The sequence below is a fragment of the Pongo pygmaeus genome, chromosome 22 (genome assembly GCF_028885625.2).
Source record: "Pongo pygmaeus isolate AG05252 chromosome 22, NHGRI_mPonPyg2-v2.0_pri, whole genome shotgun sequence".
In the NCBI taxonomy this organism is placed as follows: domain Eukaryota; kingdom Metazoa; phylum Chordata; class Mammalia; order Primates; family Hominidae; genus Pongo; species Pongo pygmaeus.
In genome coordinates, this window is record NC_072395.2 from 43,554,950 (window position 1) to 43,581,883 (window position 26,934).

Sequence of the window (26,934 nt, forward strand, 5' to 3'; positions counted from 1 at the left end):
ACTGTGTTAGCCATTTGAAAAGTGTCCTTTTTTTTTAAGTCTTCCTGTCTTTAAATTCTACCCACTGGACCTAGTTGTCTTCAGTGAAAAAACAAAGCAGAATAAACCTAATTCTGTATCACACATATACCTTCCATGCAAAACCTTTAAAAAATGCTAAGAAACATAAATATAAATCAAGCATAGTACAAAGTCCAGAGACCAACTGTTGTATATGTGATAAAATCATAGACTAACAATGGTCACCACCAATCAATTACAAATGGTGAGCTGTTTAGTAGGTGGTGCTGGAGAATCTAGCTCAATATAATGAAAAATGAAACTGGACCACCATATATAGAGGTGGACTCCAAGTGGATTAATGATCAAAGAGTGAAATGTAAAAATTTTAAATTGACAGATGTAGAAAATCAATGAAATAAAGATAATATATATCATCTTTTAAATAACTAAAAAGTCAGAAATTACAGTTTGCAATGTGGTGCAATTATGCACACTATTAACAAAAATAAATGACAGTTTGTGAGATTTTTCCAGTGTCAAAAATAACAAGTGAATTTTATTAGGAATATACAATAAATGTCTACAAATCAATAAGAAAGAGACAGACACCTCTGCTTAGAAAATGAGCAAAGGATGTGGAAGAGAAAACATTAAGGGTAACACATATGGAAAGAAATAAAATTGTTCACACCCATTAATAATCAGAGATACATAAATTAAAACAGCAAGATGATATGATTGTCACTGTGCAAACAAGCAACATTAGCATGTTAAAGTAAACAAATATTGTTATATATGTGAGGATTGACTCACAGATTTTGGGATTGACTTTCACAGAAGCCCATAAGGGTCACGTGTTCATTGCAGCAATGTTGTGCTGAAGAAGAGCTGGGTGTGATTATGTGTGCATCACCGAGATAGCAAAAGGCAAAATCTTGTGTATTAGCCACGTGAAGTACCATATGGCAATGAGAAATAATAGTCTAAATGTACACATAGTAGCATAAATGAATCATTCACTGCAATTGCGCTGAAAGAAAAGGGGTTTTAAAATATATATATAATAATACAATTTAAATAGGTTTAAAATATATAGTAGAATGGCCAACTTTTGGGGGATACTGACAAGATGAAAAGGGGTATTGCATATAAAATAATAAATTACAAGGTGTTTATGAATGAGAGATGGGTGTGAGAATGGAAATAAAAGATAAATGTAAGAGAATAAATAAATTACTCTGTTAGACAAAAAAATATAGAAAAAGGGAAAAGAGCTATGTGTGGACGAACAGTAATATGATATAAATAAGAGCATATATTAAGCTCAAACCTCTACAAAATGAGTGAAGTCATAAATTGTACCCCTTCCCAAACCTAAATTGCTGTAGGAACATACGGCCATTTACCTGAGGTTTTGCTTCCTCAGTCTTTTGTCCTTTCCCCTTGATCCCCAAGACCTACAAACTTTGGGCACACATGGTTGACTGACTAGCAGAACCCCTGACCACCTTTTTGTTCTTTACGCACCTTTAGCTAAGAGTGGTCACAGTACACATGTGTACAAACAAGGGCAGTCAAAATTCTTCCAGGAAGAGTGTCCCTTCCCAAATAAGAGGACAAAGTTTTAAAAGACCTGATGCTCTTCATCATTTGTCCTTACTTATGCAGAATGTTGGTCATACACAGCAACCACTTTAAAACCATGAGTATGAAAGTCACACAGAAAGGGTGGGGAGTGGGAACATAAAAGAGCCCTGATCCTTTCTCACCATCTTGAGCACTTGTAGGAGACTTATCTGCTTAGTCTAAGATTTCTTGTTTTACATATTTCAAAAGCTATTAACATTAAATTAATATTATTGCCTCTTAATTACCTTGACTTCAGCTCAACCAGGATAGTCATTGCTGAACTAGTGCATTAACCTCGTGAGTAGATTCCCTGTCTCATTCTTGGTTCTATTCTAATTCTTTTTTCATGCATGTTTTAAAATTTTAAGCTTAATATTTGTGTTCATGTTTAAATAAAAATGTAAAGAGTTAATATAAAAGGAATTAAGAAATATGTAAAACACAAGTATTTGGATTCAACCAATAAAATAACATTGTCTTATTTAAAGTTGTGGTCACACAGCTTTTGAGGAAGCCACAAATCCTCAAATTAAGGAGACGTTAAGGAGACCAGACTTCTTAGTGAGTAAGGCCTTTTATTAAGAAAGTTCTATTTTTTTTTCCATTTTAGTATGCTCCAGTTATATAGTCCTCTTGTGTTTCAGCAAATAGTCATGGCACAAAGACTCAGAAAAAGATATAAGAGTTTACATTAGAAAATTACACTAGAAAATTGATCAGAATAAAATCTCCTCTCTTCAGCGATGTGATAAAACTACTCAGTCTCCATCCACTGCCAACAACTTCTCTTATATGCATTCAGATAGTCGGGTGACCATAGTCAATCTTTACTTAGATGTGAAGATAATGGGTAGGGGAGATTTCAATTGAACTTGATCTTGGAGAGGTCATTGCAAAGCCAAGGATGATCTGTAGTGATGATTAGTAGCAAGAGGAATAGCATCTTCTGTAGCAAAGTGGTCGGTAGCCACAGCAGCTAGAGCTGTATCCGCAGCCATAGTGAGAGCCAAATCCATATCCAGAGCCATATCCACAGCCATATCCACAGCCAGAGCCGTATCCACAGCCATAGCCACAGCCAGTTCCATAGCCAGAGCCATATCTACAGCCAGAGCCATATCCACAGCCATAGCCACAACCATATCCACAGCCGGAACTCCAGCCAGAGCCATATCCACAGCCTCCACAGGAGTTTCTGTAGTAGTTGCAACACATGATTTCAGGAGGTTAGATTTCAGTTGAGGTGTAGGAGGCTCTTTCTGAAGTGTGAATGTCCTCTACTCTTCTAAGACCTTTATATACTTCCAGGGGTGCATGGGTCATCCTCACATGGGCTCTATTTACTCATTTTATAATCATTTGCCTAAAATGAGCTCATTCTGTGTACATCTACTTTCTTTGGAATTCATAATTTGCTTATGACTTCCCTAGGAATATTTTTATGCCTGAAAAGAAAACAAATATACAAGTTCTAAACACACAAGCTTATACAACCATAATTTTGTTTGCCATAGTTTCATTTCATAGCCATGACATAACACATCACCAAAATATGTTTGGCCTATAAATGTATGTTTATCATTCTGTTCTTGTAAGGTCTTGGGAATTATCTAATTAATAAGGAGTTCTACTCACTGTTCTTAATACCATCATCATCATCATCATTTCTTCTTATTCTTTCCTAATATCTTGGTGTTCTTTTCTTATCATAGTCACTAAAAATTACTAATCATGGTTTTTGGACAAAGAATTGGGTATTTCCACGTGCTACCTCCACTTCTTGAAACCCTCTCCTCTCTGATGAAAAGTTTGACCATTCCCCCCTTTTCTAGGCAGTCTATGACCTTCTCTTGCTTGAAAAAAAAATTTTTGTTAAACTTCTGACAGGTCAGTTATGTAATATGTGTCATTTAAAATTTATAGAAAAAAACTTTTGATTTTTCCATTTAAAGTGAGGGGAATTCCTTGGTTCACAACTTTGTTGTTGACGTCCAGTTGTTAAATTCTGTTCTTAAACACAGGTTTGTTTGTGTTTAAGAACCTAATTAACAATTGGATATCCATAACAATTGGACCACTCTGATGTTTATGCTGTACATCAGTGCTTTCTACTGAATAACAATTTCCAGCATATTCTGGACCCAAAACTGAGGTGGAGCTTCATTAGATATCCTCAACCCACACTGCTGATACCTTCTACTCTCCTTCTGTGCCACACCCAAAAATGCAGGAGCTCTGCTTCCTCCTGCAATGTCCCTGCTGCATCCTCTCCCGAGAAAGCTTGAAGCCATGCTCACAGTGAAGGAGAAATACTTAAAGGAATCCCATCTATCAGCACAGAGAATATACTGAAGGATGAATTAGATGCTGAGGGGCCATAAATTGATAATCAGTACAGTGTCCTCCATGTTCCAGAGGCTCTGTAGTAGAAATAGCTTTCCCTGGAAAACAGATTGGTTAATTTCCTGACTGAGTCTTTTCCTAATTATATGACCATGGAAAATGTCCTCAACTTAGATGAACCTCAGTTTCTGCAACTGCCAAATGGGAATAAAAATAATCACATTTATTTAAAATTTTATTAAGAGGCCTACAGAAAATACACAGGAAATATAAGTAGTGTAGCAATGACCCTGATACATGGTGGAGACAATACTTTTTCTTTCCTTTCCCCTTTTCTTTTACCCAAATATAAGCATTCCTAAACAGTAACAGCTTTTCAAATTTCTGTATATACTTGTATTGATCTATTTGTTGTACTAAAATTTTGAGATTTGAATTTTAATTTTGCTATTTTTAAAGTATGTGATATATATGTGTAAATATACATATGTCAAGTAATGTTTTCATAATAAATTTTCAAAAGTGACCAAATGTTCTCAGAAAATGAACTTCAATGTAATTGACCTCAGTTTACCTTGCCTGAAGCATTTTATACAACAATGTTTTGTAAAAATACAGAATCAAGGAACACATCACAGGGCTACCAAAACAGTGTGGTAGTGGTATAAATATAGATACATAGATCACTGAAAAAGAAGAGAGAACCTGGAAATAAAGCCATATTATTTATAGCCAGCTGTTCTTTGACTAGGTCAACAAGAACATACATTGGGGAAAGGACATCCTCTTCAATAAATGATGCTGGGAAAATTGGATTGCTATATGCAGACGAATGAAACTGGACCCCATCTCTCACCATATACAAAAATCAACTCGAGATGTATTAAAGACTGCAATGTAAGACCTGAAACAATAAAAATACTGGAAGAAACTCTAGGGAAAACTCTTCTGAACATTGGTCAAGGCAAAGAATTCATGACGAATACTTAAAAGTATGCAACGAAAACAAAAATAGATGAATGGGACTTAATTAAACTAAAAAGCTTCTTCACAGCAAAAGAAATAATTAACAGAGTGAACAGACAACCTGAAGAATGGGAGAAAATATTTGCAAACTATGCATCTGACGGGGGACTAATATTCAGAATGTACAAGAAACTCAAACACTTAAACAACAAAAAAACCACAAATAATTTCACCAAAAAAAGTGAACAAAGAACATGAATAGACATTTTCCAAAGCAGACATCCCCTTTTAATTTTTGAGTCACACTTACATTTATTACTTCATTGATTCTTATAAAAACAATGTAAAGTAAGTTGTGTTTTTTATTACTTTCCAGCTTTATTGCGGTATCAGGGTCAAAGACAATCATATGAGCTTAAGTTATACAATATGATGATTTGATATACATATTTACTGAGAAATGATTGACACAATCAAGTAAGTTAACACAATAATCACATAATTAGCATTTTGGTTTTGTTTTATGGTGAGAACAATTAAGATCTACCCTTAGCAAATTTCAAGTATACAATACAGTATCGTTAACTATAGTTAGTTACCATGTGGTAAATTGTATCTCCAGAACTTATTCTTCTTGTAACTGAAGATTTGTACCCTTAAACTAACATCTTCCCATTTCTTCCACCTCCCCAACCCCTTGGCAACCACCATTCCACACTCTGTTTTTTGAGTTCTACATTTTAGATTCCACATATAAGTAAGATTACTCAGCATTTGTCTTTCTCTGGCTGACTTGTCACTTAGCATAATGCCTTCCATGTTTATCCATGCTGTTGTCAATGGCAGGATTTCTTTCCTTTTTATAATATTTCATTACAAATATACACCACAATTTATTTTTTCATTCACTCATTAGTGAACAGTTAGGTTGTTTCCATGTTTTGGCTATTGTAAATAGTGCTGCAACAAACATGGGAATGCATATATCTCTTTGAGCTACTGATTTTGCATCTTTCACATATAAACCCAGAAGTAGGGCTAGATCGTGTGGTAGTTCTAATTTTCATTTTTTAAGGAGCCTCCATATTGTTATCCATAATGGCTGTACGAATTTATATTCCCATTAAAAACAGTGCACAAATGTTTCTTTTATTGCACTTCCTCGCCAACACTTGTTATCTCTTATCTTTTTTATAATACCCATCACACCAGGTATGAGGTGATAGCTCATTGTGATTTTGATTTGCATTTCTCTGATGATTATTGATGTAAAGCAACTTTCATGTACCTAATGGTTTTTGTTTTTACACACGTCACAGATGTGAAAACAGAAGCCACAGGTAGTTGTGACTTGCCCAAGGACTCTCAGCTGTTTAGTGGTAGAATCAAATCGATTTAACTCCTGCAAGAATATTAAAGCTCAGGAAGGACCCATAAATTATTTTTTCCTTTAGTCTTTCAAATGGAAAATATGCACTTCATTTGACTAAAATTGCCAATATTTTGCAACTTTTGTCTTCACCTTTGTCATCTGGATTTTCTTTCTTTGTGATCTTTACAATCCTAGCCAAAATTCCTAAAACTCTATACCGTCTTCTAGTACTTTCATAATTTAACCTTCATGTGCAGAACTTTAATCAATGTGGAATTTCTTATGCGTATAGTGTGAGGTAGGTATTTACATCTTTGTATCTAAACAGATGGAACATTGATCAATCCCATTGCTGTGATTTAACTGTTTGCCCCCTTCAAAACTCATGTTGCAACTTAATTGCCATTGTGAAGGTATTCGGAGGTAGGACCATTATGAGGTGTTTAGGTCTTGAAGGCTCCACCCTCATAAATGGACTAACACCATTATCACAGGAGCAAGTCTGTTATTGTGGGAATGGGTTCACCCCGTCTTGCTCTCTCTCTTGCCCTCTCCTGGTCTTTCACCATGTGATGCCTTCTGCCATGTTTTGATGCAGCAGGAAGACTCTCACCACTTTGATACTGGATTTTCCAGCCACCAGAACTATGAGCTAATAAATTTCTGTTTATTATAAATTATCCAGTCTGGGGTATTCTGTTGTAGCAGCACAAAACAAACTAAGGCACACATTTACTGAATAAACTATCCCAGATGGAAAACTTGTCTACACAGGGACTTTGCTCCTCCCCTGAAGTCTGCAGCACTGGCAAATGTGGTCCTATTGCCTCAGGCTGATCTACTCCTTATACCTAGATAACATGCTTAGACTTCCTGATCTTTGCTAGTGGCCTAACATGACTTCTCTTTCTAGCCAGTGTCCTTACCTGGCCAGTTTGTTATTATTGGCCTTCTAGGACAACACTCTACAATAGAAATATACCATGAAACACATTGAGAAATTTAAATTTTCCAATGTCCACATTTTAAAAAGAGAAAAAGAAACAGGTGAATTAATTTTATATCATATCGTATTCACCCTAATGTCTCAAAATATTATCATTTAATATATAACGAATAATTTAAATGTATTTGATATTTTCATTCTTTTTTTCTATTAAGGCTTTGATATTTACTCTGTATTTTACACTTACAGTGCATTTCATTTTGAACTATCCCCATTTTGAGCACTCAACAGCTGGCTAGTAGCACCATATCAGACAGTGCAGCTTACTCAAGAGACCTGATAATTCTTTTATGGAAGTGGACACTGATTAAAATTTCCCAATGGAGCCTCCTACTCTTTCAATAAACTGACAGCTTATTTTCTTCTTTCCTTGAATTTCTTGGCCTTGAATTCCATTTTCTGTCTCTTGTAACTGACCAAATCTACCTCATCCTTTATGGCTCTGTTCCTATCATTCTTTGGAAGCAATTTCTGACCCTTGTCGAGCCTTCTCTTTCCACATTCTGATTTAAGTTTCCCCCTTGAGATCTTCTTGGTAATGCCATCATACCTACAAGCATACCTGGTATGTATGATATGGTATTTTGTGTCCAGCTGAAGATTTTGAATTCTTAGACGGGACTATGTGTTTTAGCTCTCTGTCTCCACACCAATCACAGCACATAGCTGAAACATTAATCTTAATGTTTATTAAAGAACAAATTTTACAATTTAGATTTTACAACTTAGAGCCTCTACAATATGTAATAATGTGTCCCAAAAAAAGACTTTTGTGCTTCTTTTTAAAGGAGCTTTGAAACTTAAATCATTGTCCGACCACAGAAAGTATTGTGAAATATAAATAGTTTTTCCTTTCCTCCATACTGTGATTACATACGTGAATTCAAATATTTGTTTTTCCCAACCTCCACCAAACAGGCCACATCTACATGAGCATGTACACACACACACACACACACACACCCCTTATCTAATTTTATCATCTCTGTCTCTGTTAACATTATCACCATTTTCTCATTTCACACAAGTTGAATGTCTCAAAATTTTCTTAAACTGAGATAATCACAATGTTTCAGGTTTTGAAGATATGTTAAGTGGTATCCACTGCTTGCAATACTATAATAACTTCAGAGTTCCAGAGAGCAGAGTTAGTCCTCAGATCTGACTCACAAATACTCCAGATGGGAAAGCTATCCTGCTCTTAGAAGAAACCCCGATTGTCCATCAGTCAGACAGGTTCTATCCTGGACATAGCCTTCCTCCTCGGCTGATATTGATTGTAGGGCTATCTTTCTTAGAGCCAGGCATTTTGTGGGGTCACCCAGCTCCAGGGACCTCAGAGAGCCAGACTTGGTGTAATGGTCCCTGTTGTGTGGATGAAACAGGGACACATTTATTACTGCTGATTATAACAAGTTTCTACTGAATCCAGAAGACTTTCTCTGTTGTAAGATTTCAGTGATAGAGTTTGGATGGTCTAGAACTGGAGGAAAGGACACTAAAATCAGAATCCAAGAAGCAGTAAACACTCCACATCAGAAAGTCAGCCAGGAAACTAGAACAAACCCTTTAATCTCATTTTTATGACCACCCCAATCTAAAAAGAACTCCATTAAGATACTAGACCTTGCTCTTTTCTAACTGAAAAATGTGTCATCACCTTCATCATACCCAAAACTTAATGAACTGCTCTCCCCCTTGGCACTTGCTACTGTCCTTTTTAGTCTTTCTTTGCTGCTGGAAATGTTGTATTATTAGCTCAAATGTCATAACCTCAAGATACTTCCCTGAGCTGTCTCTCCAGTACTTCAAACCTTAATCTCTTCCCCATTAAGCTGTTTTATTCCCTCTATAGCAATTATCTGTCTGAATTTGTTATAATTAGTTTTTGCTTTACTATTATTATTATTATTATTATTATTATTATTATTTTAGACAGAGTTTTGCTCTTGTTGCCCAGGCTGGAGTGCAATGACGCAATCTTGGCTCACTGCAACCTCCGTCTCCCAGGTTCAAGCGATTCTCATGCCTCAGCCTCCCAAGTAGCTGGGATTACAGGCGCCCATCACCATGCCTGGCTAATTTTTGTATTCTTAGTAGAGACGGGGTTTCGCCATGTTGGCCAGGCTGGTCTCGAGCTCCTGACCTCAAGTGATCCACCTGCCTCAGCCTCCCAAAGTGCAGGGATTAACAGGCATGAGCCACCGCATCTAGCCTATTTTTGCTTTTTTATATCTTCATCTGTTAGACTATAAACATTCTGAGAGCAGAACATTTGCTTATAATTTTTCTTCTGTGTCTTCAGGATGGTGTCTATTCAAAAATATTTAAGTGAATTAAATAACATTTCTCAACCTCCATGTAAGCAAACATATATATTTGTACTTTTGTCAGATGTAGATAAATTTGATAGTATATTTTTTCTTCTAACTTACCCTTTTTTAGGTTTTTATTTCCTCATGCCTAACACTTGACCCCGACTCAAAATTTTCAACAATCCTGGAAGTGATCTCTCCTATTGCATTGCTTTGTGTGTGTGTGTGTGTGTGTGTGATGGAGTCTCAGTGTGTCACCCAAGCTGGAGTGCAGTGGCGCAATCTCGGCTCACTGCAACCTCCACCTTCTGAGGGTTCAAGCAATTCTTCTGTCTCCACCTCCTGAGTAGATGGAATTACAGGCACACGCCACCAAGCCCAGCTAATTTTTGTATTTTTAGTAGAGACAGAGTTTCACAATGTTGGCCAGGCTGGTCTCGAACTCCTGACCTCAGGCAATCCACCCACCTCAGCCTCCCAAAGTGCTGGGATTATATTACTTCTTTAAGCACTCAGGCTATATCTCCTCCCTGAGACTTTTGTCATAACATCCTGAATAGGTGTCACTTCTCCTCCCTTTCCCCCTCCCGCTCCATTCTAGACACTCAGTGCCATTTCCAAAGCACAGTTCTGAAATACTCTGTGATTTGTGTTTGGGTATGTGAGAGCCTGAACATGTGGGATATGAGAAGCAGGTAGAGAAGACATTATTTATGATGCAAGCATAAGAGGAAATAATTGCGTTATATCAAGGAAGTACCTAAGGTTCAGCCAAAATACTGTTAGCCCAATTTTCAAGAGATTCCAAAACACCCCAAGAAAGAGTAACTCACAAGCAAGTACACAGAGATTTTTAGGAATAAAGAACCATTTTTATTACAAATGATTGACTTCCCCAACTGTAGATGTTATGATCATTAACACAGTCATAACAGAGAACCAGAGATTAAAGGAGCAAAAGATAACATTTGGAAAACAGTCAGATGACACCATGGATCCTATGGCCATGATTTCATTCAAAGAAATGTGAGGCTAGAGGTCCAAGACTGTCAAGCATGTAATTCTTGGATACAGAAATCTTGGAGTATGAATCCTTGAATCAGCATTATCTTCAGACGTGTCATTTTAGAAGTAAATCGTCCTCTGACAGTGATGTTTTAGCAGGAAGAATAGCATCTTCTAAAGCAAAATGGTGGGTAGCCACAGTAGCCAGAGCCAGAGCCGTATCCACAGCCATAGCCAGTTCCATAACCACAGCCACAGCGAGAGCCAAACCCACAGCCATAGCCAGTTCCATAGCCACAGACACAGCCAGAGCCAGAGCCGTAGCCAGTTCCATAGCCACAGCCATAGCCGGAGCCATAGCCACAGCCATAACCAGAGCCACAGCCACAGCCACAGCCGGAGCCATAGCCACAGGGGTTGCTGTAGTAGTTGCAACACATGTTGTGAAGAGGAGAGAATTGAGATGGGTTTCAAGAAGATGCTTCTGAGATGTGGATGTCTTCTACTTCCCTGAGACCTTTATATACTGTCAGTAATTGCCAAAGCATATCACTTATTCCCTGACTTAGCCAACAAATATTTAAACAATTACTGTGTGCCAGTCACTGTTGACCATCAATAATATTTTGCTTAAAATGAGCCAATTATTTTGGAGACTCTAGTTTCATTTCAGGAGCATCATTTTTATCTGCTCTGCCAGAGAACTGTCTCAATGAAATCATGTGCCCAAATATAAAGCTGATACTAATTTTCAAAATCTCCTATCAGTAAATATATATCTTACATAACAAGTTTTGGGAGGATCATAACAAAATTTTATCCTCTTTTTCCTCTCTCTCTTTTTTCCTAAAATGTCTACCTCTACCCATAGGGAAGGAGTCACTCCTATCTCCTTTCCTGAGTCATTACAACTTCTTGCCAGACTTCTTTCTCCAACTCATTCTGCACTTCCACACCTACCCCTTGTCCAACTTCCCTCAAATCCCAAGAAACATATTCACATCTGATCATTCAAAACCAGACTGTATGCTATCTGCAAGTGCTTCTTACATTTTCCTTCCATCCACCAGGCAAACTAAGAACCTGGGGAGGCAGAGAAGCCCTCCTTTTGTCTCCCATTTCTTCAGCCATATAAGTAATTGTCACTGAGGAGCCTTTTAAAACCTAAACAGCTTCATTTGGATAAGGAAGCAAAAAAATTCATTTGACCAGAAACTCAGTTCTTTCCTCCAATACAGATTTCATCAAAGTTTTGCATGATGAAATATGGATACATTCCTAGAATTTAATAAACCATTTTTCTTCTCCTTTCACTACTATTCCTTGGACATTTACTTCAGAAGCTAAAGGATAGTGGACAATTTAAGGTTACTGACAGCAAAAGCCCACCATTAACAACTAACCCTTCTATGATATAAAGTAGCACAAAAATAAATTTTGTCCCCTTTCCATACACACATTTCACACTACTCATTCAAAATTCTCAATTACTCACTTATTACAAGTTCTCAGTCTTCTACAAGAATGTTCATTGTGATTTTGAAATCCAAGGTGCCCTCTTCCTTCTCAATAATCCTCTCTATCACACTTACCTTTTCAAGATACGAAAGAGGAAAATGAGTATCATTTTTTCCGCCATTAGTATTTTTCTCATCACCCTCAATTATCAACCAAAAAAACTTTCTGTTTATACATCAAAACTCAGATCTGGAATCACTTTCTTCAGGATGCCTTTCCTTATTGCTACTGTGGACTACATTTTCCCCTCAGTTGGAAATCTTTCCCTTTTTTTCTGCTATCTGTCACTCATCTCATCTGATCTCTCCGCTATGTTTCGTCCCTTAAAAAAGCATAAAGAAAATAGATCTCTGTCTCAATTTTTTCTTTTCTTTCAGTTTCTTTCTGTTTTTTCATCCTTGAAATTCAAAACTTCAAATAGATGCAATAAAAAATGATAAAGGGGATATCACCACCGATCCCACAGAAATACAAACTACCATCAGAGAATATTACAAACACCTCTATGCAAATAAACTAGAAAATCTAGAAGAAATGGATAAATTCCTCAACACATACACCCTCCCAAGACTAAACCAGGAAGAAGTTGAATCTCTGAATAGACCAATAACAGGAGCTGAAATTGTGGCAATAATCAATAGCTTACCAACCAAAAAAAGTCCAGGTCCAGATGGATTCACAGCCGAATTCTACCAGAGGTACAAGGAGGAGCTGGTACCATTCCTTCTGAAAATATTCCAATCAATAGAAAAAGAGGGAATCCTCCCTAACTCATTTTATGAGGCCAGCATCATCCTGATACCAAAGCCTGGCAGAGACACAACAAAAAAAGAGAATTTTAGACCAATATCCTTGATGAACATTGATGCAAAAATCCTCAATAAAATACTGGCAAACAGAATCCAGCAGCACATCAAAAAGCTTATCCACCATGATCAAGTGGGCTTCATCCCTGGGATGCAAGGCTGGTTCAATATACGCAAATCAATAAATGTAATCCAGCATATAAACAGAACGAAAGACAAAAACCACATGATTATCTCAATAGATGCAGAAAAGGCCTTTGACAAAATTCAACAACCCTTCATGCTAAAAACTCTCAATAAATTAGGAATTGATGGGACGTATCTCAAAATAATAAGAGCTATTTATGACAAACCCACAGCCAATATCATACTGAATGGGCAAAAACTGGAAGCATTCCCTTTGAAAACTGGCACAAGACAGGGATGCCCTCTCTCACCACTTCTATTCAACATAGTGTTGGAAGTTCTGGCCAGGGCAATTAGGCAGGAGAAGGAAATCAAGGGTATTCAATTAGGAAAAGAGGAAGTCAAATTGTCCCTGTTTGCAGATGACATGATAGTATATCTAGAAAACCCCATTGTCTCAGCCCAAAATCTCCTTAAGCTGATAAGCAACTTCAGCAAAGTCTCAGGATACAAAATCAATGTGCAAAAATCACAAGCATTCTTATACATCAATAACAGACAAACAGAGAGCCAAATCATGAGTGAACTCCCATTCACAATTGCTTCAAAGAGAATAAAATACCTAGGAATCCAACTTACAAGGGATGTGAAAGTCCTCTTCAAGGAGAACTACAAACCACTGCTCAAGGAAATAAAAGAGGATACAAACAAATGGAAGAACATTCCATGCTCATGGGTAGGAAGAATCAATATCGTGAAAATGGCCATCCTTCCCAAGGTAATTTACAGATTCAATGCCATCCCCATCAAGCTGCCAATGACTTTCTTCACAGAATTGGAAAAAACTACTTTAAAGTTCATATGGAACCAAAAAAAAGCCCGCATCGCCAAGTCAATCCTAAGCCAAAAGAACAAAGCTGGAGGCATCACACTACCTGACTTCAAACTATACTACAAGGCTACAGTAACCAAAACAGCATGGTACTGGTACCAAAACAGAGATATAGATCAATGGAACAGAACAGAGCCGTCAGAAATAATGCCACATATCTACAACTATCTGATCTTTGACAAACCTGACAAAAACAAGAAATGGGGAAAGGATTCCCTATTTAGTAAATGGTGCTGGGAAAACTGGCTAGCCATATGTAGAAAGCTGAAACTGGATCCCTTCCTTACACCTTATACAAAAATCAATTCAAGATGGATTAAAGACTTAAATGTTAAACCTAAAACCATAAAAACCCTAGAAGAAAACCTAGGCATTACCATTCAGGACATAGGCATGGGCAAGGACTTCATGTCTAAAACACCAAAAGCAATGGCAACAAAAGCCAAAATTGACAAATGGGATCTAATTAAACTCAAGAGCTTCTGCACAGCAAAAGAAACTACCATCAGAGTGAACAGGCAACCTACAAAATGGGAGAAAATTTTCGCAACCTACTCATCTGACAAAGGGCTAATATCCAGAATCTACAATGAACTCCAACAAATTTACAAGAAAAAAACAAACAACCCCATCAAAAAGTGGGCGAAGGACATGAACAGACACTTCTCAAAAGAAGACATTTATGCAGCCAAAAAACACATGAAAAAATGCTCACCATCACTGGCCATCAGAGAAATGCAAATCAAAACCACAATGAGATACCATCTCACACCAGTTAGAATGGCAATCATTAAAAAGTCAGGAAACAACAGGTGCTGGAGAGGATGTGGAGAAACAGGAACACTTTTACACTGTTGGTGGGACTGTAAACTAGTTCAGCCCTTGTGGAAGTCAGTGTGGCGATTCCTCAGGGATCTAGAACTAGAAATTCCATTCGACCCAGCCATCCCATTACTGGGTATATACCCAAAGGACTATAAATCATGCTGCTATAAAGACACATGCACACGTATGTTTATTGCGGCATTATTCACAATAGCAAAGACTTGGAACCAACCCAAATGTCCAACAATGATAGACTGGATTAAGAAAATGTGGCACATATACACCATGGAATACTATGCAGCCATAAAAAATGATGAGTTCACGTCCTTTGTAGGGACATGGATGAAATTGGAAATCATCATTCTCAGTAAACTATCGCAAGAACAAAAAACCAAACACCGCATATTCTCACTCATAGGTGGGAATTGAACAATGAGAACACATGGACACAGGAAGGGGAACATCACACTCTGGGGACTGTTGTGGGGTGGGGGGAGGGGGGAGGGATAGCATTGGAAGATATACCTAATGCTAGATGACGAGTTGGTGGGTGCAGCGCACCAGCATGGCACATGTATACATATGTAACTTACCTGCACATTGCGCACATGTACCATAAAACCTAAAGTATAATAATAATAATAATAAAAAAAAAAAAAAAGAAATTCAAAACTATACATTCTACTTCACAAGTAGATCGTCTTGTTTGCTCCTGTATGCAGACAAATATAACAGACTTGTCATGCTTTGTTGAAACTTTATCTTGTTAACTAATAAAAGCATGATATTCTTGAGGAAAGAGACTATACCTTTCACAGTAGAAATTCCAGGTAAACCTGAAACCCAATCCACATTTTACATAAGGGGAACTTAAAAGTCAATAGGAGTCAAAGACTAGACCCAAATTGAAGCTACAGTGGCTAACTTCTAGTCTAGGTATGACTGTAGCTTCAACTTGGGTCTAGTCCAGGTATGACTGTAGCAAATGATATTGATGCCAGAAAGAAAATTTTTTCTACTGAGGCTGAAAACATGGTCAGAATTCAGGAACTGGTGTTCAGCCATAAAATTTATATGACATTCCAAAATTATCAAATGTGTACAGCATCTTTATTTTCTCTAATATTTTAAAAAATTTTATCTTTATAGCCCTAGCAGGACCATGGTGATTCTGCAAGAGGATACCTGTAATTAGTGCTTAGACCTGTTACTTATGTATCTGTTATATATGCATATATGTGTGTATTCATGTATAAAACTATATATATGTTACCATCCATTACCTCAACTGCAAATTTACATGAGCAAGCAACTTATCTCTCCACTTGCAGGATACATAATATCCATCTGGTATACTGAAAGTACTTAGATAAGCAAAGGATTCATGGGAAAAAAATATTTTTCAATAAACTTCAACTTTGCATTCCTATCACTAAAGGATTGAAACATTTATCCATCCATAATACAGATTAAGAGTAGAATTCCATGTCATTTATCAGGGTTCTTTAGACATTTATAATGACTGATGGTCCTTGTAATAATCCAGGTGAGTTAGATTAGTGGGAAGTGATCACACAGACACCTGCTCCTAGTTATTGGTATTATAGGAAAGATACAGAACTTAGCAGAAATGAGATGCTATGCAAAACTGAGAAGCTTGCCTTTACCTGAGATTTCTCTCTCTCCTTGGTTCTTCCATGGGGCAAACAGCTGCAAATAACATTCTATGTGCAGTATGGTCCTGTTGGAATTAAGTAAATATGCAAGCTCCTGCTCTTCACTTCCTTTTGCACTCCCGTTCACATGACCATACTGGAAGAACTTACACTGAGACACTATGAACTTCATTTAAGAGAATATTTACAAACTCTGAAGCTGACTAGTTCTCAAGCAAACCTAGATGTGGAGAGAGATGAAAACAATGTCGGGGCTCCCAGTGCCTTGGTATCTTAATCAACAGTGCTTCCCAGCTTTCCTGTATCCTTGTATTCCTAAAGTCTACTTCTGAAGTTCTAACACCAGGTTTAATCCAAAGAAGAAGACCACAAATCCATTTACCTGCTTCCTCTCTTCTAACTAAAATGCATTCAGTTTTCACTGAATTCACAAAGATTCACAAAGATTTCACTGATTCACAAAGAATCTATGCTTTTTGTACATTGGGTTTCCTCATCTCCAGTTTTAGTTTTTAAATTATAATACGTACTTAAACATTTTTATTGGTTGCTTGCTTTCTAGGCATCCATTGAACAACTCAGCCGAATTCCACAAACACTAACTGGACTCATGCCATAGGAAAGATGTTGTCTTGGGAACTGAAAGTTTTCAAAGATAGATCACACGTGGTTTTTGTCTCAGGGTCAAGCATCTGCACGAATAAAGTGGCTCCCCCACAAAATGATCTCTGTTCCTCTTAGGAGCAACTTACCTTTTTACTGCCCCTTCTTTAGGGCTCATTTCTTTCCACACTACAAGTAAAACAGACACAATGGAGCTAGTGCACATCCATATCAGTTGTTCTCAGTGATGGGTGTTTTTGCCCTCTCAGGGACACTTAATAATGTCTGGAGACATTTCAATTGTCACGACTTGGGAGAGCGGGAGAAGTTACTGGCATTACTGGCATCTAGTAGTAGAAACCAGGGAAGTAGCTAATCCGACAAGGCGTAGAGTACTCCCCAACAGCAAAGAGTACTGAGGTCTAGAAACCCTGATTTATAGCTATACATCTATAAGTAGGCCTCTAAAACTACAGGTGTCTAATTGAAACTAACCCTTTCTTCTCACTTCACGCCCAGCATCTGACCCTTTGATCACCAAACATACAGTCCAAAAAAGTGGGTTTTTTCTTGTTTCTTGTTTGTTTGTTTGTTTTTAGCTTATCTTACTTGTCTAGGTTTCATTTAAATCACGATTTTCAGAATCAAGTTGACTCTACACTTTTAAGTTATTTTTACTATAACAGCCACAAAATCCAAGTTGGAATAGAATATATACTCAGGAAGATCAATTCTTCTCCTGGGTACTCGAATTTGACAACAAAGGAATGAGTGGTGATACAGTACTTTATTAAATGCCTTCCATGGGGATTTTCACAAAGCTGCCAATTTCATTTTCTGATAATCTTTATTATGAGACATTTTTCCTTCAGTCAAGAAATCTTCCTGTTTTTTCTGCTATCGGTCACTGGCCTTATCTGATCACTCTCCTATGTTTCATCCCTAAAAATAAGCATAAAGAAAATAAATCTCTGTTCCAATTGTTTTCTTTTCCCTTGGTTTCTTTCTTTTTCTATCATCCCTCAAATTCAAAACTATCAATTCTACTTCACATCATTCCCTGGAATAGACACTTTTCTTTTCAACACCACTGCCAATACTCACTTCCAGGACACAATACCCCTGAGTTATTGAAAAGGTCTTCTATCAAGATGGCATTACTTCTAATCCTTTCCACTCAGATCTCTGGACACTCTTTCATAAGGGCAGAAGCTATCTATATTCCCTGAAAATCCAGCTCTGAATACATGTTTGGCACATAATTTGCACTCAATATTTCTCTACCATAAAAAAGATGATTAAGTCAAACATATGTTTCATTGTTTGTGTGGCATTTATAAGCCATAAGATATTTGGATACATGTTTAAGTTCTCTGAACATCAGTTTCTTCTTTCTAAAATAGAATCTAAGCATTCTCACATCCTTTTTTATAGGTTACATGCCTATGCAGTGCTTTAGGCCAGAAACTGTATTCTATAAATGTTATTCCTTTGATTGCATTTTTCTCATACCATAGTTTTGAATTTTCATCTAATAATAGGTTTTCGAATATCCATACTTATTTTTACTGAAATGCTGATTTTATCAGAATTTAATGTGATAACTTTGTAATTTAAAGGAGGTTGTTCTACGGTATATACATACATGCTCTAATTTAAAATTTTTCTATGATGAAGAAAGAAAACCCCACAGAAAATAAATTACCCTCCCAGTAGCTTTTATACACCCTGACTGAGCCATTCTGTATAGTAATTTATTACTAAACGTACAGTGTCATCTGTATGTCATTAGGAATAGCGTCATGTGTATTTTCAAGCTCAGCAATTACCAGATGATTTTATGTTGCATTTATAAAGCATATCACTTGAAAACATGTTTAGCTACCAATCATGTGTTACATAAAGGAAGCTCATGTGATTCATTGTTGTTGTTGTTGTTGTTTGTTTTTGTTTTTGGAATACCACTAGAGTCAAAAGATCAGCCTATAATACAAAAATATTTTATTTTTAGGCCTATGGCTGTTTTGATAGCTTCATTAAGTGTCATCTTACAGTAAGAATTTTGGTGAAGATCAAGGATGTATCATACAGTAAAAGGTAAATATTAATAGGAAATATGTTTTAGAGATTTCCATAATTTGGGATGTACATAAATTTCCCCACTTATTGTATAGTATGTTTTCTTCTAGCTTTCAATTCCAAGAGTTTTCGTGTCTAAACTTTGATTAAACAATGAAGAAATTCCCTCTAACCTTCCATCTATATTGTAGTTTGTAAAGTGTCTTTATACACATTACTTCAATTCATTCTCACAATCTGGTGAAATAAATAGGGCAGATACTACTCGAACTAGTGTTTAAGGAAAGAAGCTGAAGTTCAAGGTGATTAAGTCACTAGCCCAAAGTCACACAGCTGATGAGTGTCATCCATCAAGTACCCCTCCTGACCAGGCCCTCCAAATCATCGATGAGGTCTGTGCTGCTCTCTGGGTACCCTTCTTAGACTAGAGAAAGGCTAGGAATTTCCTCTATAAATCTGCTTGGTTATTACAGTTCTGCCAGTAGTGTCATAAATGCATAAGAAGATGGCTTTTTATTCTGCTGCGCTATTTCACTGGCCATTGCTGTTCATGCCTCAGGCCTCAATTCAAATGCACCTCTTCTTGGAAATCTTTCCTATCTTCCCACAAATAATCCCTCTGTATTTTAAAACTTTTATACTTATCACTATAAAAACAATAACTTCTTTATATTTGTAATATTATCATATAACTTAAATAAGGTTACTGATTCACTGAGGACTGACCCCATTTGGATAGATAGTTGATGGGTAATCAAGTAGGTAGATGGAAGGAAGGAAGGAAGGAAGGAAGGAAGGAAGGAAGGAAGGAAGGAAGGAAGGAAGGAAGGAAGGAAGGAAGGAAGGAAGGGAGGGATGAAGGAAATTCTCCAAAACATCTACCATAACATGAGCTATTTCTCTCTTGTCTTAGCCTCTAGGTTGAATAACAACTCCTTTCGACAGTGCTGAGTACTGACTACACAGAAGACCTAATTTTATTTGAAGAAATAATTATTGAGATTTCACACCAGCCATGATAGTCTTTCAATTTATGTAAGATACTTTGCATTGTGGAAAACTGACTCTCCTCTCTCCTTTACTTTCTTGTCTCTGTTAGTACCGGCATCATTTTCTCTGCTCATCAGGCTCAACAGTTCTGGGTCATTCTTGATGTGAGGTTCACAGAATTTCAGGACCAGAATGAACACTAGGTCACCACCTATCCTGGAGTTCTCACTCTGGTGATCTTGTCTGTCTTACCCATGATTGGGAAGCTTCTATCATCTATATTCCCATGGAATAGCCAATTTAGCTCTCAGGGATATACTTGTAAAAAAAAATTAGAGGCTATTGCCCATTAGTCCCAATTCTGATCTCTGGAGACAAGAAGCAAATCCAATCCTCTTTCCACATTATAAACCTTTAATGTGTTTTGATAACCCATGTCACTTCTTCCTGACAAGTCTAATATCTTTCCTCACAAAATATCACAAGGGTGAATTTCCACTAAGTTTCTCTTCCTTGGACATCTCATCTACCTTCCTCTTTCATCATGTCCAAGGCTGAAATACTTGACCTTCAGCATGTTTCATGAGTCCATCACTTTCTTCCCCTTATTGGTGACAAAACTCAATTCAGGCCCACATCACGTTGTTCCCGAATTCTCCTAGGCTCATGTCTCTTCCTCTCCAATCCATCCTACAAGATATTACAGGTTTGCATAAATACAATTCTGAATCCTGTGCAATTGCATATATAAGCATGTGTTTCTGTTATTTCAGATGTGAGTAATCACCAAATAGTAAATTACTGAAGAAAAATACTTGGATAAATGTCTGAAAAAATGGCAAAGTCACAGGTAACCACACACATAAAATAATAATAAAACAGGAAGATCACAAAATCTGTAGTAATGGATGATTTAAAATAAGATGGATGACACAGATTTGATAGATTCAAAAATGTATTTTATTGGGAAACTGATTTGCCATGTAGAGCACAAATGCTCACGGCCATAGTCACACCATTGGAAGAAACCATGAAACTTAAGGGTTAAATTTCAGGAAACAGTTGGCATATAATCTTTCTTCCATTAACATCAAACCCTATCTATGGCAAAAATATTTCAAAGGGATTTAAATAGAGTCACAGCTGTCATCCTATTGTTACTTCAGCAGCAAATAATGCTCTGATAGTGATTTTCTAACAGAAAGAGATCTAGCATGCTCTGTAGCAAAATAGATAATTAGCCATTGCAAACACAGCCAGAATGAGAGCCATTGACACAGCCGTAGCTTGACCCATCACCACAGCCAGAGCCAGGGCTGTATCCACAGCCTCCACAGGGATCTCCATAGTAGTAGCAATTCACGGTGTTAGGAGGTGAATGTCAATGAATTGTAAGGCGGTAATTCTGCATGTCCGAATGGTCCCCACAATCGCAGACCTTGACATGCAATCAGGGATGGGTGGGACACACTGAGTCCGCCTGGTCAGTCTCATAGCAATTTGCTTCAAAGTAGCTCATTTTAACTAGGCACTCCAGTTTTGTTGGGAAGTCATTCCAGTTTTGTTAGAAAGGCTCTTTCTAATGTACTTTTACCTGGGGTTTGTCTCTAGTTGATAATGAGCCTGGAGCAATACTGGCTTCTTTTTCATCAACGCTATTCTATTAAAAACATCTCACATGTGACTCATGATGCTACATAGGCCAAAATATGTGGTTTGTCCTCTAACTAAATGAAGTGGCCATGAAATTTTGTCTGGGTCCATGTGTGTGTACATGTGTATATGTAAATATATAGAATAATATTAATCCTACTTAACAGGAATTTTAATTCCTGTTAAGAGGGTTTTTTTTTGTCTAGAGTTTTTTTTCTAAAAAAATCAAGTGACTTGGTTAGAACCACACAGCTGTATAATGACAGAAGTATAACTTAGTCATCAGACTCCAAATTCCATACTCTTTGAGTCTGACTTAAAAAGAGAGCAGAGTCCAAAAAATCAGCTTTCATAAAAACATTCAAATGCCAATATTACCATCCCATAAATTGTGAACATCTATGACTGGTTTTTTGATACTAACAGATCCTTGCTTACATTTCATTTTGACCTTCATAGGTTTGTATAAACCAAATGCAAATTGACCATTTTTACCTCTGCCTTCTATGAGTTCCAAGTCTCCCTTAATGAAAAAGGCATCGTTATCACTTGCCCGTCTAGTCATTCTGCTCAGGACCAGAATTGTCTACGATTCTTCTTCCTGAAAGAAGAGTTAGGTAAAGATAGGGCTAAGGGAGAATTCATATAGTTTTTTTTTGTTTTTCAAATTATGGGTCTAAGCCTGTGTAAAAGTATATCATCTTTAACCATGATCATGTATAATTAAGCCATGCAGTAAAAGCCATCTTGAGATTTGGACTTCCATCATTATTGTCTGTGCCTTTCTTTCTGCACTAAAAAAAAAAAAAAATCCGATACATATGCAGCTCTTTAAAATTCCATGAATCCTTCCACATAGCAAACTCTTCCCTCCCTTCTCCCTAGACAAGTATACAATGGTGATATTTACTTGCACAAATTTAATTGGATATTTCATTACATAGTCACTAAACCAATCAATTCAATTTATCCATCATGGATTGAGAGCACACCATATGTAAGGAACAATCAGAGCCAATCATACTGGTTTGCAATCCATGCAGTTTATAAGACCCAGTGCTCAGAAAATGTTCCTGTGCTTGGAGTTTAATGCTCTACAGCCCCCAGCTCTAAGTTCTTAATACTTTTATCTTTGAATTTGTGGTTCATTGATGAAGTCTGTAGCCAATGGAACTTGTGCTGGGGTGGGGTGTCAACTCACACGCAGTCCCACCTCTCATCTCCAGCCCACCTCCTCAGAACAGGTCTTTGGTTTTCAGCTCCCTCACTCAGTGACTGCTGCCACCTTCTTTCCCTGGCAGGAGTCTGAACACAGGCGTGGGAAAGGTCAAGATGGAACATCTATGAGGATCTAGACTCACCCAACAGGTATTCCCATGCCCAAGAGCACATGACATTAATAGCAAACAAAAAGCATCTTGACATATCAAGAGAGCATGTTTTCCATTTGCACTGGACTCTGCAAATTATGTAGCTGGCCCTAGATAAAGCCCAACATGTACCATTGCCCTACAGACTTCGTTGAGAGGATGTAAGTGGCGAAAAACACACATTCTTAGACCTTCAAGTTTCCATTAATATTTCAGGAGTTGGTCCTTAACCCCACACACCCATCCACCACTCACTCCACCTTGTTGCTTCCCTTCACCACCAAGTTTCTTCAACAAGTAGGCTGTGCCCAGAATTTTGCCATCCTTTTACTCATTAATTTCTCAATTAATTGCAATTTCTGTTCTATCCCCATCATATAACTAAGGCTGCTCTCAATAAGTCACCAAGGATGTCCTTCCTGCCTGGTTACTAAATAGACCATAGCATTATTTAACCCCTTTGAAGCATTTCACAACACAAACCCCCATCTCCTTATTGAATTTTAACTCCTAACCTCATCATTTTTCCTTGAAAATACATAATTTCTTACAAAATTACAACTAATCAAAAGTCTATATTTTCCAGTTACCACTCAACTGGTCTTGCTGCAAAATATTCTCAAATATATTCCCAAACATATCATTAAATTGGTCTCTATTAAATTTTGGTTATTTTATTATAAATATGTCTTAATTAATATTTTGATAACAAATAAAACAAAATGACCAAACACTCAGATAACAAACAAATCCTTGTTAAGTGTTATGCCACATTGCCTGGAGCATTTTGTACAATAATTTATTACCAAACATAAATGCTCAATAGTATGTCACTAGGTTTGACATCATGGCATAGTTTAAAGTTTATTAACTGTGGTGGAAACAGATGTTACCTGTTGAATACTTCTGACCTAGAAACATTATTATGCATAGTATATAGAAAGGGAAGTATGACATGATACTAAGTACATTTTTTTCTTTATGGCTACTCACCAATGAATGCCAGCAATGTTAAGAATCTAAGTCAATAACCAATTGAGTCATTCACTCATACCAGGAAAAATACCCTCCAACAGAAAAATCTATGTATGCTTAACTAATTAAGCAAGTCTTCAAAACTATTATATATATATATCTCTCAATCACATGGTTACATACAACGCATGGTCTCAGTCACCAATTCATGGACACTATGTGAATGCAGTGAATATATATATATATATCTCAAATATATATATTCTATATATTATATATAGAATAGTAATATATATTCTATATTATATATAGAATAGTAATATATATTCTATATTATATATAGAATAGTAATATATATTCTATATTATATATAGAATAGTAATATATATTCTATATTATATATAGAATAGTAATATATATTCTATATTATATATAGAATAGTAATATATATTCTATATTATATATAGAATAGTAATATATATTCTATATTATATATAGAATAGTAATATATATTCTATATTATATATAGAATAGTAATATATATTCTATATTATATATAGAATAGTAATATATATTCTATATTATATATATTCTATATTATATATAGAATAATATATTCTATATTATATATAGAATAATATATTCTATATTATATATAGAATAATATATTCTGTATTATATATATTCCATATTATATATAGAATAATATATTCTATATTATATATATTCTATATTATATATAGAATAATATATTCTATATTATATATATTCTATATTATATATAGAATAATATATTCCATATTATATATATTCTATATTATATATAGAATTATATATTCTATATTATATATATTCTGTATTATATATAGAATAATATATTCTACATTATGTATATATTCTATATTGTATATATTCTATATTATATATGGAATAATATATTCTATATTGTATATATTCTATATTATATATAGAATAATATATTCTATATTATATATAGAATAATATATTCTATATTATATATATTCTATATTATATATAGAATAATATATTCTATATTATATATATTCTATATTATATATAGAATAATATATTCTATATTATATATATTCTATATTATATATAGAATAATATATTCTATATTATATATATTCTATATTATATATAGAATAATATATTCTATATTATATATAGAATAATATATTCTATATTATATATAGAATAATATATTCTATATTATATATAGAATAATATATTCTATATTATATATATTCTATATTATATATAGAATAATATATTCTATATTATATATATTCTATATTATATATAGAATAATATATTCTATATTATATATATTCTATATTATATATTCTATATTATATATAGAATAATATATTCTATATTATATATATTCTATATTATATATAGAATAATATATTCTATATTATATATATTCTATATTATATATAGAATAATATATTCTATATTATATATATTCTATATTATATATAGAATAATATATTCTATATTATATATAGAATAATATATTCTATATTATATATAGAATAATATATTCTATATTATATATATTCTATATTATATATAGGATAATATATTCTATATTATATATATTCTATATTATATATAGGATAATATATTCTATATTATATATATTCTATATTATATATAGGATAATATATTCTATATTATATATATTCTATATTATATATAGGATAATATATTCTATATTATATATATTCTATATTATATATAGAATAATATATTCTATATTATATATATTCTATATTATATATAGAATAATATATTCTATATTATATATATTCTATATTATATATAGAATAATATATTCTATATTATATATATTCCATATTATATTCTATATTATATATAGAATAATATATTCTATATTATATATATTCTATATTATATATTCTATATTATATATAGAATAGTGATATATAATATATATTATATATAGAATAGCAATATATATAATATATAGAGAATAGTAATATATATATCAAATATATATATTTGATCCTTGTAAAAGTATTGTAAAAGGCAGCACAGTTATTTTAATCCCAGTTTTACAGAAAGGATGAAAATAAGACTGAATAAGAATGAGTTTTTCCTAAGGTCTCCCAGCTCCGAAGTCGCTCCATAACAGCTTTCAGATCCAGAGCTCACTCTTCTCTGGACCCATGTCTTGCAAGATGGTTTCCCAGCCTCTTACTGAAGACTTGTCATAAGAAAAAGATAACTAGTTCCCCCTAAAACATCATTCCATTAAAAAAAAATTCCAGCTATCAGAGAAATACCTGCATGCTTCAGAGTCTCTCAACATTCAACAATGAATAGTTCCCAAAGCACTTAGCATCTCTGTGGAACTATTGCCTGCATTGGGTGCCTCTTAAAGTAATTTTCATGAATCTTGATGTACCATCCTTTCCTAATGGTCTCCCCTGTTCCCAGTTTCCAGCTGGTATGGCACATTGATTGATGGCTGCAGATGAGCTGATGTGACGTCTTCTAACCAAGCCTTTCAAGTTACCCAAATTCTGTGACTATTTGCAAGGGAAGCCTCAGACTGTCTCTGCTAATCTGACTCTTCCAGTAAAGACCAGACCTCTGTCAATAACATGGCATGTTATTGATGCCTCCTCCTTTTTCTTGGTCCCTCTGGTCATTTCTGCAATCATTCAACAGACTACCTCCCATTCATCCTTCGAGGACGATCTTTTTGTCTCCTAGAACTTTCCACTCC

At 35.2% G+C, this 26,934-nt stretch overlaps 2 protein-coding genes across 2 annotated transcripts; both read right to left on the reverse strand.

Annotated features, from left to right (window-relative positions):
- Positions 1-2,260: 2,260 nt before the first annotated feature.
- On the reverse strand, positions 2,261-2,847 carry LOC129022528 (keratin-associated protein 21-2). The gene has a single exon (XM_054468752.1). The coding sequence runs from the start codon at positions 2,845-2,847 to the stop codon at positions 2,554-2,556; it is 294 nt and encodes a 97-aa protein (XP_054324727.1). The 3' UTR covers positions 2,261-2,553.
- A 7,732-nt stretch (positions 2,848-10,579) lies between these two features.
- Positions 10,580-11,079, reverse strand: LOC129022529 (keratin-associated protein 21-1). The gene has a single exon (XM_054468754.2). The coding sequence runs from the start codon at positions 11,077-11,079 to the stop codon at positions 10,792-10,794; it is 288 nt and encodes a 95-aa protein (XP_054324729.1). The 3' UTR covers positions 10,580-10,791.
- Between the last annotated feature and the right edge of the window lie 15,855 nt (positions 11,080-26,934).

Coding starts and splice junctions, on each gene's coding strand:
- LOC129022528 (XM_054468752.1), bottom strand. CDS start 2,847: ATGTGTTGCAACTACTACAGAAACTCCTGTGGAGGCTGTGGATATGGC.
- LOC129022529 (XM_054468754.2), bottom strand. CDS start 11,079: ATGTGTTGCAACTACTACAGCAACCCCTGTGGCTATGGCTCCGGCTGT.